The sequence below is a fragment of the Octopus bimaculoides genome, chromosome 3 (assembly GCF_001194135.2).
Source record: "Octopus bimaculoides isolate UCB-OBI-ISO-001 chromosome 3, ASM119413v2, whole genome shotgun sequence".
NCBI lineage: Eukaryota > Metazoa > Mollusca > Cephalopoda > Octopoda > Octopodidae > Octopus > Octopus bimaculoides.
Genome location: NC_068983.1, coordinates 73,044,681 through 73,064,638, shown reverse-complemented (window position 1 = coordinate 73,064,638; position 19,958 = coordinate 73,044,681). Strand labels below are relative to the sequence as shown.

The 19,958-nt window shown below is 32.8% G+C and overlaps 1 protein-coding gene across 1 annotated transcript in view; it reads left to right on the top strand.

Moving 5' to 3' along the window:
• The window catches only part of LOC106870259 (actin-related protein 3), a 78,508-nt gene that overhangs the window by 44,484 nt on the left and 14,066 nt on the right, over positions 1 to 19,958 (top strand). The window contains exons 2-6 of the mRNA XM_052966753.1: positions 6,522 to 6,702; positions 8,369 to 8,479; positions 8,853 to 8,948; positions 17,039 to 17,202; positions 17,491 to 17,566. Of these exons, the coding sequence (XP_052822713.1) occupies positions 6,522 to 6,702; positions 8,369 to 8,479; positions 8,853 to 8,948; positions 17,039 to 17,202; positions 17,491 to 17,566 (628 nt within the window). The remainder of the gene's footprint in view (positions 1 to 6,521; positions 6,703 to 8,368; positions 8,480 to 8,852; positions 8,949 to 17,038; positions 17,203 to 17,490; positions 17,567 to 19,958) is intronic.

Genomic DNA, 19,958 nt, shown 5'->3' with positions numbered 1-19,958 from the left:
CTGAGTTGTACTAAAATAAGAAGAAAATGTTTTAGTCTGCTTGACCTGGGGCTAAACTATAATTAGAATTGAGCTGATGGTTCACATTTGTTGACACCAAATAATTGTGTTCAGATGATGTTTCTCTCTGCAGGCCTGTATGTAGTTGGGGAAAGCAGTCAGTTTTGTCATCAGTCAATACATAATATTTGAGCTAGCTGATCTTTTCTAAGACTAGTAATGCTACTTTATCAGCTGTAAAGTAATAGAAATTAAATTAAATAAAAAGTAAAACCTAAATCCTTTTGTCACAGAATTTGAACTCCAAACTTTTAATACACCAACTCTATTCATTTGTTAAACTAGTTTTAACTAATCATTGCTAGTCTGGACTTTAACTTTATCTATTGCTGTTTTGTTGTTTATCAATTTAGGAACCTATATATTTGCCATTGGTGTGTTAGGGTACACCCCTCAATATGTTTGTCGTGTCTGAAAAGAAGCTATAGCACATGTAAGATTCCTGTACTATACTCTCAGTGATACTGTTGCAATGCTTTAAAAAACCCTGCAAACTGAAGAATTTCTTGTATGAGTTCTCTTCCATTTTCTCACACTGTCTCTGTGTGTCCATTTTTTTTTTTTAATAGGATGATAGTGCATGGGAGATTTGGCTGTTGTTAGTCAATCATCTGGGGAGGGTCCTTCATTGGCTCGAAAATAGTAAAGTCGTAATTGTAGGTAATTACTGAATTAATTAGACTGTAAAAGATGACTGTTCATTTTTCATTAAAGCAATGAGGATTTATTTCTGTTGAAATAAGGACATTTTTTTCTCTATAAAGAGGAGGGGATTTAATTAGTTGCATTAATACCATTGTTTTAGCTGTACTCTATGAACAAATAAAAGGCATTTAATGAGGAGATAAGAACCACCAAACTTCATATCATAAAGTAACTAATTTTCTGTAATTTTTGTAAAATATCCACTTTTATTATATACAAATAGAACTAGTTTAGTTGAGTATGTAGATTCATTAATTTTGATGATCAACGTTACCAATCTCGCTAAGGATTGAAACACAGAACAGAGATGCTAAACTTTAAATGCTTTTCACTGTACCATCACCATTACTCTAATAATGATGATAATAGATTTCTAATATAGTTATAAAGCCACATTGCAAGGAAGAGTATAGTAGATTATATTGACCCTTAGAAAGTTGATCACAGTGCTCTCCAGTGCTCTATTGTTCCTGTCAATGCATTTGTTGGCACTTTAATTGAATATTGCATTTTGGCTGGTATATGAATGTAATTTTCTGGTTAGTAGGGGTCAGAATAATAATGAGGATATATTTGGCAGCAAAAAAGAGATTTTTTTTTCCTTCAAGACAAGTGAAATTAAATGTTTTGCCAGCTCAAATAAGTCAATGGTAACTCAAATATTTGTTAATAACAATAATGATTTCACACATTGGCATGGGACCACTGACTTGTGAAAGAAGGAGTTTAGCTGGCTTATGACTGGTATATATTTTAACAATATTGGGAATAAAAAAAAAAGGCAATGTCAAGTTCAGTAAGATTTGAACACAGACTATAAAATAAACCTTATTAAATACTGCAAAGAATAGTGCCCAGCACTTCATTTCAGCCACCCTATTACTATCTGGCTTCAATATTATTAATAGCAATTATTTAATAGACACAGGCACGGTTGGAAGTTAAGTTTCACTTCCCAACCATGTGGTTTCAGGCTCAGTTCCACTGTGTTGACCCCTTGGGCATGTGTCTTCTATGTAGCCTTGGAACTGACTAAAGCTTTGAGAGTGCATTTGGTAGATGTAAACTGAGAAGCCCACTGTGTGCGTGTGTGTATTTGTGCCTCCTTGTCTGGACATTGCATGGAAGTTGTAAATGAGTGAATATCAGTCATACAAAGCAACGTCATTTGTTTCCAATCTTCTGTGGAAATATTCACATGGGGAAATAGCTTATTTGGAAACAAGTGAGGGTTGATGACAAGAAAGGCATCTGGTTGTAGAAAATCTACCTCAACAAATTGTCTGATCCATACAGGCATGGAAAAGGGGACATTAAAATGATGATGAAGATGGCTCCAGGTTCAGTTTCACTGCATGGCACCTTGGGCAAGTGTCTTCTACTATAGCCTTGGGCCAACCAAAGCCTTGTGAGTGGCTTTGGTAGATGTAGACTGAAAGAAGCCCATCATATATGTACATGTATGTGTCTATAGGCGCAGGTGTAGCTGTGTGGTAAGACGCTTGCTTCCCAACCTTATGATGCCAGGTTCAGTCTCACTACATGGCACTTTAGGCAAACGTCTTTGGTTTGCCTCAGCTGACCAAAGCCTTGTGAGTGGATTTGGTAGACAGAAACTGAAAAAGCCTGTCGTGTGTGTGTGTCCTCCACTACCACTTGACAACTGGTGTTGGTGTGTTTACGTCCTTGTAACATAGCAGTTCAGCATAAGAGATTGATAAATTAGGTACTATGCTTTAAAAAAAGTCCCAGGGTCGATTTGTTCGACTAAAAAAAACCCTTCAAGGTGATCCTGCAGTTAAATGACAAACAAGTAAAAAACAAAAAAAATATTTTGACATATTTATTTGCACATAGCCTATATGTAGGTAATAGGTACTGGTCAGATGTTTGTACCTCAATACATGATTGGTACTTTTTTTTTTTATTATTACCCAGAGTGATGAAAGCAAATGGCAGAGATGGCAGTATTTAAAATGAGAACACAGGACAAAATTGGATGTTGTTAAGCATTTAGTTTAGTGCTACTTACTGTTTCTGCCACACTGCTGCTGTTACATTAATAGATAACAATGGCAAGACAGTTGATTGTGATAGATTATTATTGGGTTGGCTTGGTACAATAGGAATTTAATGTCAAGGGAATTTTTCAAATGCAGTAAAGTATTTGCTGATATGGTGAAGCTGATTAAAATGAATATAGGCAATCAGCTCTGAAAAAAAAGAAGTGGAGTATATTAAATAATTATGAAGGAGGAAAAAAAATGCTTGCTTTTCATGTAACCATTGCAGGAACCTGTGGTGATTCAGTCTGCTAGAAATAGCAGCCAAATCTCTCTCAAGTCACGCTCACAGTTTTAAAAAGGTGAAGGTCATTTGCAATAATGTTGTCTTAGATATCTGAAAAAATATAACGATCATGCTAGAACATATTTGATCATAGTTTTGACCAGAATTAACTTAATGCTAAATGAAAACTAAGAGGCAATGGTAATATCAGCTGATACTTGTTCAGAATGGCTCAATGCTAATATCCTTGATAATTGGTTAAATTCATTGGATGAAAGTATCATGTTGTCAATTAGTAAATAGATCTTAGTATGAATTGATAATGGAAATTCAGTTTTTCAATCAAATTAGTTATCTGTTCATTGAATTAATATTCCCCCCAACATGCGTGCTATTAACATAATTCTCAGAATCATTGTGGCTGTACTGTTGAATTACAAGTACAGTACATCCAAAAGGCTTCCACGCAGTTTTCATCTATCCAATTTCACTCACAAAGCTTGCATTGATCAAAGAGAATTATAAAAGATGGTGGTCTAACTTGCCAAGCTGTGGGATTGGGAACCCATGCATGACCTTGTAGTTCCAGAGTAAACTTCTCAGCCATTTAGACATGTTGTGCCCCCATTTGTTAGATACCCATTGGAAAAATATGTAGGAGATAGACTGATGCAGCTACACAGCAGAAATTATTATTGTTGGATAAAATGATGCTGATAGTGATAATAATTGATTTATTACATCAAGGACAAAGCCATACATTTCTAGGATAGTAATATAAGTTGATAGAACTGGCTCCAGAATATTACTTATTTTATTGGCCCAGTGAGATAAAAAGTAAAGGTAATCCTGAGTAGGATTTCAACTCAGAATATGGAGGCATGAAGCTGAATATCATTAGTCATTTAGTTCAGTACTTCATAATCTTTTACCATTGTTAAAAATATTAAACACAGGCTGTGATTATACTTGCAAACATTTATTCCATCCAAGCTTCCAACAATCTCATCTACAAGCCAAAGAGAGAGCCACTATGTAGTTGCCCAGCTTGTTAAAAATAGCCAAATCTTCAGATCACATACTGTCATCTTTTAAAAAGAAGTTGGGAGGACATATTAGATAATGTAATTCCATATTAACCTTGGTGGGAAAATGACAGTATGATTGTGGTTGGAATATCTCTAGATTATAGCCTGCTCCACCATGTTGACATGGAGTTAAACAAAGCCAACTTTTATCTACCATGCTCCAAACAAACTGAAAATATGAACATTGGAATCTTGTCTGAACATATATACATGACAACTGATGATGAACAGATTAAAAACCATTTGAACTATTTATGTCTAGTAGCAACAGCAACAAAAGTGGGGTGAGATTAATAGTCTGAACAGTTTGCTTTTTCCCCATTTTTTTTCTTCTTAAAAATTGAGGCATATGTTTTGAGATTAGAAACTAGTACATCCTCTACATTTGCTGAAAACTGATCATTGCTCCAAATAATAATGATAGTAATAATAATTTATTTTTTACTATACATTATGATAATATGTAATGGTGTTTTGCTTTTGAAATGGCATTTGTGAAATAAAGTGAAATGGAATAGCTTCAACCAGAAATTAAAACTGGGTTGTTGATTTGGGTCTTTAGGAACTCTCTAATTAGTAACTCAACAAATTACTCTTAGAGGATTGATTGAAACCTCTGTACATAGCTGACACTATATTTCATTGACTTCAAGAACTGAAAGGCAACTTGAGCCCAGAGAGACTTAGAACCTAGAATGGAGAGTAACATAGATATTGCCATTTGAAGACATCGTTGTTCATATAAATACCAAGGTTTGATAATTTCAGAGGATGAGAGGGTTTTCATATTGACAATAGATGTGTAAAGGTTGAATTGAAATACTTAGAAAAAGAACTCAGATTATAGATTTTAGAGACAAACACTTTGTAAAAAGTTATTAATGGAAATAATTTCATGGTTGATATGATGTTAAAGACAGCATACATACACCATGAGCAAATTTTTCTTCCTTTTAAAAATCCTCTCGGTAATTTCTTGATTGCAGCATCATTCAGAAATGTTATAGTTGCAGATACGTTCCATAGTTGTAAAAATCTTTAATTAGATAACCTGACTTTTCTTCATGTGTTAGTTATTGCATGGTAGTCTTATTCTCATTTCATTTTTGGTATGGAATAAAATAAGCAAAAAAAAAAAAAAAAAAAAAAAAAAAAAAAAAATCCAATTATTTGAAATGAAATGGTTTGATGACTCAATCAGCAGGAGTCAATAAGAAAAGGTATCAGTAATATACTGAGAGTTGATTTGGAAGACTATTGCTTTTTTTTTTTTTATAAATCTATGGCTTTGTATTGATGTAGGAAAAAAAAATTCTGAGAACCTTGAAGGAACTTAAGAAGTAATGTCTTTTATAAAAAAAAGTGTTATGAACTACACAAATGCTGACACCTGCCATTAACATTTACACCAACTCACCTTACTGGTCACTGATATGAGCTGTATTCTTCATGCTACATGTGTACAATTGAGTATTCTGAAATATAGAAAGATATCTTTGTCAGGGACATAGTGTGCAAAACTGGTGGTGAGATAAGGCAGCCTTTCAGCCAGTATGCTAACACTGTATTCCAATTTTTGAGTATTTTTTCATCACAATTTTGAGTTTAAATCTTGCTAAAACACTCTATTATTATTCTTTATGGACATTACTATGAAAACTGCACCAATACAGTTAAGGAATTACATAGTAATAAGATTTGAATTGTTAATAATGGTATTCAGTTATGAAAATGAATACTCTAACATTTAATCAAAATGTCTAAGATTAAAGAGAAAAGAAAAAGAAAGATAACTGTCATATTACCTTAGAAGGTAAAAAATAGGATATAATAAAGAAAAATTAACTTTCTGCATTTGAAGATAATTTTGATAAACTCTTCTCTGTTTTTATTTGATGTAGAATTCTGGGTATGCAAGACATTTATAAAATGCTTTTGTCAATACAAAATTACTTAGGCATATTTTCTTGTTTCAAACATAGTACTTTCTGGAGAATAAGAAAACAAAATGGTGAATGTCTGAAATATTTTCAATACAGCAATGGTTTATACTGAGAGGAAAAAAAGTTGTTTAGTAATATTTGTGAACACCATAAACATTGACCTGAGGTTTGAAGATAATATCTCTTATGTAGGTCCTATGTGAAAATAAGTCAAATTTTTGTTCTAGGAAGAGCTACTAAGTTAGTGAATGGGATTGTGTATGTATGTATGTGTGTGTGTGGTGTGTTAGTGGTTGGTGGTTGTTGTATGTAAGTGGGTCATATTTGTATGAGTATGACTATATAAGTTTGAGTAAGTTGACTGTTTCTGTGAGTGTAACTGTCTTTGCTAGAATTCTGTCTTTGAAATATCTAATTTATTTTATTTTCTTCACAGGTATACAAAGATGGGCTACGCTGGCAACACAGAGCCACAGTTTATTATTCCATCATGCATTGCCATCAAGGAATCAGCTAAAGTTGGCGATCAGGCAATTCGACGACTTGGCAAAGGAGTTGAAGATTTGGATTTCTTTATAGGAGACGAAGCTTTAGATGCTTCCTCTTATTCAGTCAAGGTGAGATTATAATTCTTCAACAATACTCACATGTCCCACCCTTGTTCTCCATTCACTAAACTCACCTCTACCACCATCTCTAACCAGCTGTCATTTTCATCATACTCTTACAAACTTACTCACCCTCATTTCTTAATCCTCTGTGCATATTCATTTTTATACTCAGCCTCTTGTAGCTTGAGGGTATACTCTGACACCTTGTCACAGTATCCTTATCTCTTTTTCCTACTACTCCTATCCACCTGTATATAACGTGGGTTAGTGCTGTATCTCCTCTACCATAAGATATGTATTCTCGTTCCTCTATCAAACTTCAGCCTCTCAACACCTGGCACAAAGCCACCTCATTTTCTACTACACTCCACTCAGTCGAGTGATCTTTTTCATTGTCTACAAATTACTTGGCAGCCTCACTAGTGCTGGTATAACATTAAAAAAAAAATTAATAAAAATAAAAAAGGACCCTATACACACTGTAAACTGCTTGTTAGCACATTTATCAAAGCAAAGATGCCCTTCCTAACATTGAACTCATTACAGTCCTGTAGCTTGTCAGATCCAGTCAAGCCACCTATCTATCCCATGCCAGCAAAGAGCACAGACATCAAGTGATGATGATTTATAGTTTATGAACACACACTTTCTTTTGGTATTGCAAAAAATGATCTAACGTATTACAGCACTACAGCACTAATACATGTTGTCTTGCAGGCTTATGTGTACACATTAATGACTTATAGAGATTTTTCATGAAATCCTTAAGCCCTTCATTCATAATAGGTAACTCTATGTGTGTAAAATCTTTTAGTATCATTTCAACACTCTCTGAGGCTTTCAGGCATGATAAATATATAAACATGTATGTAACGATGCTAACATAGTCATCATTATTGACTCTCTCAAAACTCTTCAGTTGTAACTTTAACAGTGGACTGTATATTATAAATTTTTAATTTCATCTAAAATATCAGAAACATTCAAATATCTATACATATAGTTACATAAGTGTATGTGAAAAAACTCACAACAGATACGTGCATAGTCCTAACCCAAAGCAACATTTTGATATCAAACAAAATGACATCATCATCTGGAAATGGAAACTAACAAGTGCCAGTTGACAGCATCTGTAGGCATTCTCGCATGTAGTACTTTTGAATTTGTTGCAAGGGGTGCAATTACTCTTATCCTGATATGATTATAAAGCAAGTAGAGCATGAAAAAACTGCAGCTCAAGGCAAGAAAAGCCTACTCAGACAACATACGTAGTGATGACTATTTTTGTTTATCTTTTTAAATATTCTGTCTAGATATACACTGTACAATACAAACAAAGCTATTGTTTTATTTAAAGCTATATATATATATATATATATATATATATATATATATATATATATTACTCTTTTACTTGTTTCAGTCATTTGACTGTGGCCATGCTGGAGCACTGCCTTTAGTCGAGTAAATCGACCCTAGGACTTATTCTATCGGTCTCTTTTGCCGAACCGCTAGGTTACAGGGACGTAATGCTATTCACATATATCTATAGAATAAATATACACATGGTTTACACACAAAACTATTTATTTCATTTCATGTAAATTAGAAGATATATTTTTGAAAGAAATATAAAAATATAATTTTTTTTCTAATTTAAAATATCTAGTGGCCAATCCGACATGGTATTATTGATGACTGGGATTTGATGGAACGATTTTGGGAACAGACTATTTTTAAATATCTACGTTCTGAACCAGAAGATCATTATTTTCTATTGGTAAGTTCTTGATAATCTTTGTTTCTGTCAGATATTTTCATGTGATTTTCTTTTCTTTTGTCTGTGCTAGTTTTAAATGTAGCTGAAATGTTTTTATGTACCTTATCTATTACCAACCATTCAGCTATGAAATAGTCAGCTTTGCTGTGTTTACTGGACCAAGAAAAGTCATTAATTTTTGACAGATTACACAAAGCAGATTAAACTTATGATTTTTGATAGTCAGCAGCTCAGTAGCATAATATTCTCACCATTTAACCATTTCAGTGCAATTCTATTGAACTGAGATGTTAAAAGTAAATTTTCATTTTAAACTTTTTTTGATAGATTTGCATTTGTGTACTTATAATTTTTTAAAACAATTCTTTTATAGACTGAACCTCCTTTAAATACACCTGAAAATCGTGAATACACTGCTGAAATTATGTTTGAATCTTTTAATGTACCTGGTTTGTACATAGCTGTTCAGGTAAGTAACTCCAAATGATTGTACTATTTACCATTTAGAGCATTGGTTCGCAACTGTTTTTTTATCTATGAACCTCTTTGATATCTATTTTACTCGGGTGAACTCCCATAACCATTTGATGTTTAAAAAAATCCCATTATATTTTTACAATTAAATATTAAGAACTGTATCAAAAAATGTTAAAATATTTTGTCTATTGTAGAAGTATAACCAATTTATTGCACATAATTTTTAACAACAAAATCTTATATGGACCCAAGTTAAGAACCACTGGTTTAGAGATATCTAAAAGGAGAAACTAATGATAATAGCAAGATGATTAATAAATCAGTTGTGTAATCCTGCTCCTCATCAGTTTTATCTGTTCGTAATTTTTACATAAACATCATATATCTAACATTTAGAATTGTAAATGCTAAATATCTAAATATATTAACCCTATCACTGTGAAATTAAATTTCATGCTTATTCCAGTAATGATGTTAGATATCTATGGAAAAGCAGAATTGGTATTTTCTGCAAGTCATGTTGTCTCCTTAAATTTGATGTATCTCAACTAAAAAATAGTTAAGAGTGATAAAATTTTGAGTGAATATATCTGATTTCCACAGTAAAAGGGTTAAAGACAAAACACTGCAGCTTAATATTTAAACTTGCTAATATGAGAGTCAGTCATTAATTCAAGCATTAATCAATATAAGTATGTGTTTTTAATTTTTCAAAGATTAATAAATTTTTTTTCTGAAATTTAGAAAGTGTTTTGTCCTTTTACTGATTTCAGTCATAGACAGTGGCCATGCTAGGGCACAATAGATTATATCACCCCAATATTTATTTTATCAACTTATGTAGGATGAAAGGCAAAGGGGACCCTGGATGGAATTTGAACTTTGAATGTAACTAAATACCCGAAGGTATTTTGTCCAATCAACCTATTTCTGCCATCCACTTGCATATTTTGTTTAATTATTAAATTATTTTGATGTGAAATAGGGGGCTGCTGTTGTTACACTTTTAAATAGGTTCAATTAACTTTTCCTGGGAGATCAATAGTATTTGTTACTCACCATAAGGATTAATGTGTAAAACTAATAAGAAAAATTATATATATCAGTGGTTGGCATTCGGAAGGTTATCCAGCCATAGAAATTGTGTCTTAGCAAGCATTGGAGCATAACACTGTTCTCTGACTTATTGGATTCTGTTAAACTTTCTGATTCCTGCCAGCATGATGTTAAATGATGATGTGTGTGTGTTAAATAAAATGAAACAACAAACCCAAAGCTGTGTGGCATTTATAAAGCAAAAAGTAGTGTTAGAACTGTTTCTAGGATATTAGGGATATCCCTTCATCAGACTATATGAGAACGTTAACTAGAGGGAAATAGTAGAGTTCAATATAAGGAGTTATTCTGGAAAAGGATGGATATAGGAAGTATTAAGGGAAATAAGAGAATAATAATACAAGTAAAAATATATGTAGGATGTTACAGTTGCAATTCCATTATCTAAGGAAAGTGCTGTGTAGAATGTATAGAAATGCTTCTTGTCCATGGTATGTAAATGGTATGCCTATCTTCATCTATGGTCATGAATGTTGGGTAATGATTGAAAGAGTACAAGTGTAAATACAAACTGACAAAATGGGGTTCTTCCAAAGGGTCTCTGTAATAATGTTACTCAACAGCGTGCATAGCTCGAAGATCAGGGAGTTTCCAGGTAGAACTGCTATTTCTCTACATTAACAGTTAAAATATTTTGTGTATTGTAGAAGTATAACCAATTTATTGCACATAATTTTTAACAACAAAATCTTATATGGACCCTAGTTAAGAACCACTGGTTTAGAGATATCTAAAAGGAGAAACTAATGGTAATAACAAGATGATTAATAAATCAGTTGTGTAATCCTGCTCCCCATCAGTTTAATCTGTTCATAATTTTTACATAAGCATCATATATCTAACATTTAGAATTGTAAATGCTGAATATCTAAATATATTAACCCTGTCACTGTGAAATGGAATTTCATGCTTATTCCAGTAATAAGCACTATGGACATGTGATTAAAATGCTGCAGAAAATTTCAAGATGGATTCTTCAAGCCAAGTCAACCAGCAGAAGATCTAAGGGTAGACCAAGAATGAGATGGTTGGATAATAACCATTGTCTCAGTTGGTTGTGCTTGGAAATCCGGTTGGAAAATCTAATGATGGTTGTTTCTGTTAGGACCCTATGGGGGAGGTATCTGAGGACTCTGCCCCCACAACCCTCCTGGAAAAAACGGAGATATTTTTCAAATTGCTCATCCTTGAGTAAATTGAGATCCATTTTCTTGATGAGCTACAAACTTCTGCTTTTGCTATTATGGTACTGGATTAGACATATTCCAACAAGAACTTTAAAATGTTTGAAAAACTGCAAGCACTCATTGGCTATTTGTTTCAAATATCCATGCAAACATTGGTCCCTCATGCATACATCAGCCAATGCTCAAATGTCCAAATTTTCTTATTTAACATATGCTCTGGTTTTATGCAAATTAACCTCATACATCTGAAAGATCATACCTGAATCATTTCTCCCCAACCCCATAGATCTTCTGCATTTGTTAACATGCATCATACTGTCTCGGTAGTCCATAAATGAGGGATAAATTATGTGACCCCAATCTATTTCAAATAACAATATGTAAAGAATCAGTTACTTATAATTAGATGTTTTTTGAAATACACGAGGAAACATCTGTATAGAATAGCATATCTACTGTAACAAAAATGCATGTAAAAATTGCTTTAAAAAATATTACCTACTATGTTCTTGTTTAGCTCAAGTCAACCCTGTTTGAACTGATCTATAATCCACTCACACTATCCTGTCTTTTCTTTTGGGCATGGTGTATCTAGGTCTACATGATCAAATGTGTCCTTGTTTTAAGATTGTAGGGTGTGATTTGGTTCTAGTAGTTTGAGGGATTTATTGGAAGCTTTCTTCTGTTGAATTTATTTAGTGTTACTGAAGGAAATTAAGACATTATTACCAAGACCGCACAAATGAAACTACCTAATAATAATAATCCTCTCTTCTATAGACACAAAGCCTGAAATTTTGGGGATGGGTGGAGTAGTTGAATGCATTGATTCCCAATATTCAGCTGGTACATAATTTATCGACCCTGAAAGAATGAAAGGCAAAGTCAACTTTGGCAGAATGATGATGATAATTCATCGTCATCATCATTGCTTGTTGCATGTTGTTACACTTTTAACAATCTAAGAGAATGAAATTTAAGATACAAACAGAGTGTTAAAATAATGAAACAATGTTATGAAGATGGATAAGTTTATGCATTGAAATTGAAATAAGGAAATTTATATAATGTTGGTCAATGGGTCCTGCTAGTAAGAATTACTTGACCATGCTAATCACTATGATGGAAAAGGGAGGCAAAGAGAGCTTTGTGTCAAAAGTATTTCTACATTTAATTATATTCCTCTGCATTCTCACCTTAAGTGAGAATGTAGAGGAATATAATTAAATATGGTTGATTTCTCTTTCCATCTCTCTAGAGTTGATAGCATTTGATACAAGCCATGTACTGGGTGGCAGAATGGAACTTGTTACTAGACAGTTGACTGTACTCCCCCGCTTCAAATATGTGGCTTTGTGCCAATATAGGAAGCTATCATTATTACAAGCATTAAGAGTATAAACCTCATTAATACACTGACTCTATGGTTGTTTATAACATGATTTAGTTTAGGTAACTATCATTGATGTAAGGAGGTCATTAGTGTAACATATTTTATATTGGAAATAAGTAAATAAATAAAACTACAAGAAAAATATCTTAATAAATTTATTCTTTGCTTGTAGCCCTCTATTTTCTTGCTTTCAAAATGTCAATGTCACAGTTTGTGAATATGTTCCTGTTGAATTTATACTGAAAGTTGTTTTTTGTAATTTTTAACATTTTCATACTTCGATATGTCTGTGCATGCATGTATTTATAAAACAAGTATGTTTGTTATGCATATACACTGTACACAATCTACTAGCTGGGAACTGTGTGTTTGTGCATGTATGTGTGTTTACATGGCCACAGTCCATTGACAAGGACCAGTAGTATATTGTTACACAGCAACCATGTATATGCTAAGTTGTATAAACATATTTACATATACACATGTATGTGTGTATACAGGTATGCATATTCACATGGGTACTCATCCTTGAATATATGCACAATGATTTTGGTTATTGGATTGCTGTGCTACTGGTGAATGTATAATTTATGAGAAAACTTGAAAGCGAGGGATAGTGGCTTGGACCATAAATGAGTTTTAAATTATGTCTATGAATTTTAATATCACATAACAAAGATAGCTTTTGAGGAACCAGACTATCTACCATTCACTGTAAAAGTTCAACAAAAAAGAAAAATGAGCTGTAACTACAAAATATTATTTTGGGAGAGGATTTCCTCAGCTGGTTTATCTGTTAAAATAGTGAGATTTCATTGTAAATTGTAATACACCCCCCCCCATCTCACTTTTATATCTCTTTAGTTTTCTGTTGATATTACAATATCTGTCTCCTGTTTCTCTGTGTATCCTTTTCTTACTTGTCTCCTCAGTTTCTCTTTCTTAGATTAACCATTGTTGCTGTCCATACTTTAGGCTTCTAATTTAGAAGTGTATCTTGAGTTTCACTAACCTAGATTGTGTTTACCATATTCTAGTTGTGCAGAAATGGCTGAGACAGTTGAGTGGCAGACTAAATACATTAAAGTATTTAATTTCCTCTTTGTTTAAAATTCAAATCTCATTCAGCTCAACTTTGCTCCTTTTACCATCAATAACATTTTGGGGCTGATACAATTCAATATATTGCTTTCCTACAAAAATTTGGTTTTCATTTAGTTTAGATTTCATTTGATGACCAAACCAAGTGTATAAGGATTAGAAATATATATATATATATATATATATATATATATATATATATGGAAGTTTGTATATAGAATTCTCCTTGACCTCTACTTATTTCTGCTTTCCAGAACTTCTCTATATTGTTGTCTATCTGATATCATTTGAGAACTACTGGCAAGTTTGGTTTCTTTGTATCTATTCTTGCCTATATACATCAGTTTTACTGTGCTGTCTATGAAACACTGATAAGATTAAGAACAATTGGTGATAATAATGATGGGGGTTGACAGTTATTTGTATGTCTGAACCAGTCTTTTCACTGGAAATCAAAATACATTTTTGTTGTTGCAGCTGGTAGTGAAATTCAATGTAGGAGTGGCTGAAATTCAGTAGGACAATTAAGTCAATTAATGGTAGACTAGATATGCTTGCATTTGTTGAAATTTGTCCCATGAAGTTCAAGTTTTGCTACAAGTCTTTGGAATCATACCTTTGAAAATTATCAATTGAAAAGACTATTAAGGAAGATTTGGATGTTAAATCCAGTAGGCTCAGTGATGGCATAGTAATTTTTTCATTGGCTTGCTATTTTGGAAAATGGTATGTGGAGCAGGAGTTTTCTTTTGAATTTGTTTCCTAGGATTTAAACATCCTTAAATTATATCATACTTTTCATACCTGTCTGAAGATAACGTACACCATTTTCCTGTCACTGTCTTCAAAATGCTTCTTAAGATATTTTTGCCAGTTTGCTATTTTGTATCAATAGTGATATATTGAAATACAAACTATTGATTTCTAACAGACACAAGGCCACTAATTTTTGGCAGAACATTTAGTCAATTAAATCAACTTCAGTACTTAACTAGTATTTAATTTTATTGATCTTGGAAGAATGAAATGTAAAAGTAACTTTTGAGGGATTTGAATACAGAAAAGCTTTTATGGAACAGTCTCTGTTATGTGCTAATGATTCCGCCAAAAGTTAGATTTTAATATTTTTACATAAATACTCAAAAATGTGATATAGGCAAAATGTCTAATATGGAATTAGTTATATTCTATTTAGACATGTACTGTGAATATACTCAGATTAAAGGCATGAATGACCAGATGACAGAGATGGTTGGTCTGTATCTTGTCATCACTTGACATTATTTCTATTGTGGCTAGAAAACAAGAACTCCAGGTTCTTGTTTTCCATCAATAGACATAGTAGGGTAAACAACTCATTACTATAAGCAGCAATACTTTAAAACTGATGACTATATTGTTAGCTTGCAATGCTGAGTTTAGCTCCTGTAGATATAACTTCACAAGGAGGTTCTCTACTAGGTGGACTTGTCCATACATTAATTTGACGAAATCATTGTATTATGAGAGTCACTAACCATATGCTCAGGATATACTTTTTCAATAGGTGCACTCAAGTTAATAATAGGAAGAGGTGGTTGTTTAGACCCAGGTCAGCCCTGATTGTGCAGACATGACCAAAGGACAGTCAAACCATGACCGTTCTGTCAGATTTAGTTGCTATGCCTAGTTTGGTGAGCTACCACATAGAGACTCCTTTATTGCCCAGAAAGATGTTAATAGTAGTGATAACCTCTTGAAACAATCCCAGAAAGATTATTTACATAAATTCTAGAACAATTATTTTACAACAGTCTACACATGCAGAATTTTTTTTTTCTTTTCCATATTGTTTATTACATTTCATGTGTGTGGTTACAAGTGTATCATGTAGCATCATTAAAAGATTAGATTTTATTACAACAGAACATTTTTATCGTATATGTTCAATGTGCTTATCTTATTGTGCCATTTATTTTATATAATGCTTAGTTTAATTAAACAATTTGTTCTATCGATCTGAACTTCCTATGTGTATACGGCTTATCTTTTTTCTTGTGTGCTAAAATCATTCCTTTTCACCTATGGACCCCTGTGATTCCTATTTTACTCTCCTGCCATTCATGTTTTAAAAAATCCTGTTATATTTGTATAATTAAATATTATCAGGAATTGTATTTAAAAAGACTTTAAATATTTTGTGTATTGTAGAAGTATAATCAATTTATTACACATAAATTTTAACAGCAAAATTTTATATGGACCCCAGTTGAGAACCGCTGCTTTAGAAGAAAATAGATTTCTGCCATTGCTATACAGGAATCATACATTTTGTGTGACTGCATTGTCAAACTTGGTTTGATAAATACATTTTTTTTATGAGAAGAAATAGTCTAACATTTTCTGCTTTGTTCTTCATCCCAGAGTAAGGAAAAGGTGGAAAAGTGTGTAGATTGGGTTAGAGACAAACTTAAATGGCAGCACCACTCCCCCCCCCCCCAATTCACTCAATGTTAGATGAAGAGCAAAACTCAAAGCATTAGACTTTTATAACACTCTTCACTAATGAACTAACTGAACCTTCCTATTGACTAATAATTGCTGATGCAGACCATCACCAGTTTCCTTGGAAAAAAGATTTTTCCTTTGATTTCAGTGCTTGGCTGATATTTATTTCATAGACCACAGGAGTCAGTGATGTAACTGAATACGTAAGGGGACGTAACTGCCTCTGAGTTTGTTGAATGAAATTTCTTTTGACTATGGCAAATTTCAAATGTGAAGGCTATAATTGAATGAATTGATTGTAGTTTGTAAGTGATATCTATTTTTAATACTCGTGGAGTAATGAAAAATAAGAAAAACAATTCTAGCAGAATTTGAACATAAAGCATTAACCCTTTTGTTACCAACCCGGCTGAAACCGGCTCTGGCTCTGAGTACAAATGTCTTGTTTTCAAAAGTTCTAAATTAAAATCTTTCACCAAACCTTTGTCACAATTCATGTTCCTAACACTAGCTTAATGATAACAAAGTAATTTTACTAAATTCTTTGTTATATTTAAAGTAATTGAAAGAAACACAGAACATCTCAAAATAAATATAGTAATGAAAGGGTTAAACTATATATATTTGACATTTATTCTGGTTGTTTGATGTTTCTTCCTGTACACTATCATTCTTATTGATTTGAATATTAACCAGAAAACTTTATCTTTTATTCCAAAGGTTTTATAATTTTTAGTATTTAGCTTTTGTTTAAATTTCATTTCTAAATTTCATTTTGTTTTCTTTTATTAATATTAGGCAGTCCTAGCCTTAGCAGCTTCTTGGGCCTCTCGTCAAGTTGGTGACCGTACACTGACAGGTACTGTGATAGATTCCGGAGATGGTGTGACACACGTTATTCCTGTGGTAAGTAATTTATTGGCTTTGGGCATGCATGTATGTCAAGTTACTTTAACTGAGTAGTGTCTTTAAAAGAAATCTTTTACTGAAGTTTCTTGATCATGGAAACTGACTGAACCATGAAATAACAGATGTTCAGTAATGTCATGTCCTGTCCCTATCAAGATGAAAGTTGCATACACCCAACAATTCAAGTTTGTTGCTTGCATTCAAACCCATATGATAGGGAAATTAGACTAGTTTTTGATATCAACATGGAACTACTTGTGTAAGAGTTTTTTTACTCAGTGACTTGTATTAAAGGATATAATGGACATGGATACTCTTATTTGCTATCCCCCTGTTTTTAGTGGAGCATGTCTTATGGATAAAAGTTGGTTGTCTGCCAAAGAAAATCATATCTGGAGAGTTGCATCAGCTATTGCTGTATATAAACATAATTGACCAATGCTTGTTCTCCACCCCACCCCTCGATGTTCAGAAGCATGCTGCTCTCTTATTTTGATATACTGATTGACCTGACACCTAGAATGAATGAGCTGGCTGTTGTCAGAACTTACACGAAATGCTTAGCAGATGGTAAAAATAGAGATAAATAGATGAAAAATGGAAGTGTTAAAGCATTTTATGCTGATTTTACACATGTAATGGGTATGCGTGATAACTAAAAAAAAAAAAAAAAAAAAAAGGTAGTACCAAATGATACTGTCTTTCTTGTTCTGGAAAGCAATATCAATAATTTTCATATATGTATAACTTGATATTACTAGTATTCAAGCTGTTTTATATATGACATTCTCTTCTCTGGTTTCTATTTAAGTCATATTGTGAACTGACAAAAAATTCTAAATATTATTTAAAATGTAAAATTGAACATGTAAATGTATAAAATTATACCTAAAATATTTTGTATTTTAATATTTAACTTTTCACTCGTAAACAGATTATAAAGGAAAAACAGAATCCAAATTCTATTCTGAAGTGGTTTAGCATATTGCTTCTGTTAATTGGTATTTGATAACTTATTAAAATTGGGGTAAAGTAATAAAGAAATGTGTAAAACTCTCTTTTAATTTTCTTTTCTCCTTCATATCATTTAAAAAATTCTTATTCGTAGAAGAAAGCCTTCATAAAAGGGTTTTTTTGTTATGCTCATGTCCAACCAATGCCAGGATGGAAAGTAGATGTAAAATAGGGATGATATTGATGGCACATGTGTGGGATGCTTTTATAGATGGCTGTAGAATTGTTTTTACAGCTGGTTGTTTTTTCTACGACTCCGATGTGAAATATGGAGAGAGAGAGAGAGATGTTTTATGTTCATGCAAATTCAAGCAAAGCACCTATGTACTTTGCTCAGATACACTGTAGCTGTAGTACTATAGTATGAATTCAAGCTCCTATTGAATCTCTTAGCCATTGTGTCTCCTTAACTCAAAATGAAATTCAAATAAATTCCCTTGTTGGTTCACCAGCTGTATCCAAAATATGAACCTTCAGTAGGTAGGGATTTAAAATTAAATAGAAGTCCCTTACTGAAAAGGATGTGTAATTTTTCACTGTATGCTAAAATTACCTGTTTACCTATTTCAGTCATTTGACTGTGGCCATGCTGGAGCACCGCCTTTAGTCATGCAAATCAACCCCAGGACTTATTCTTTGCAAGCTTAGTACTTATTCTATCGGTCTCTTTTGCCGAACCGCTAAGTTATGGGGACATAAACACACCAGCATCGCTTGTCAAGCGATATTGGGAGGGACAAACACAGACACACAAACACACACACACATATATATACATATATACGACGAGCTTCTTTCAGTTTCCGTCTATCAAATTCACTCACAAGGCTTTGGTTGGCCCGAGGCTATAGTAGAAGACACTTGCCCAAAGTGCTATGCAGTGGGACTGAACCTGGAACCATGTGGTTCGTAAGCAAGCTACTTACCACATAGCCACTCCTATGCCAATAAGTTGTTTAAATAACTGTTTGAAAAAGATTAAACTTGAGTCAAAGACAGCATTATAAACCTTTACTTATTTACTAGAAATAGCTGCTCAATTTCTCTTAAATTTTACCCTAATATTTAAAAATGGATAGACAAATTGGATAATGTACTCGTAAGTACAGTATTCCTGAAAAAGGTAGGAATTGTCAAGGTTGGAATGTCTTTTACCTTAAGATCTGTTTAACTAGGGTTGATCCTGGGACTAAACAGCAACCTTATAAGATCTAACTTGTCCTGTCTTGGTAATAGTATTTAGGAATCTCTCATAGTCAGGGAAGATATTTATTTGGCAGCAGATGTCTAGTGATGAATTTAATGCAGAATTGGCTGTTCCTCACCATCAAATATATCTTATCAGAACCATAGTCTAGATCCAATGGGAAAACAAACTGGAATGACTGCTGAACTCAGTTCTGATGCTAAGCCAGATTGATCTGGTACCTATTTGACTGAGCTAAGTCAACAATATAAAGTATGCAATGAAACACTCACTATGGAGTTGAATTCTTAACATAGTTTAAAACATTAATCACTTAGCCATCATATTTATCATGAAATTATTCTTAGTTTTGTAATATTTTATGCCTGCTTTAAGGAGTTTACATTAAATTAATAACAAGTTTCTCAATATTCTGTACCCTCATGATAACCTGTTGTGCAGCAATGCTGAATACATTTGTAACCACACTGAAAGTTTAATATAGCAGAGTAAAAGAAAAAGAAAATTATTTGAAAGACTATATGTGTGTGTGCATATATATATATATATATATATATATATATATATATATATATATATATATATATA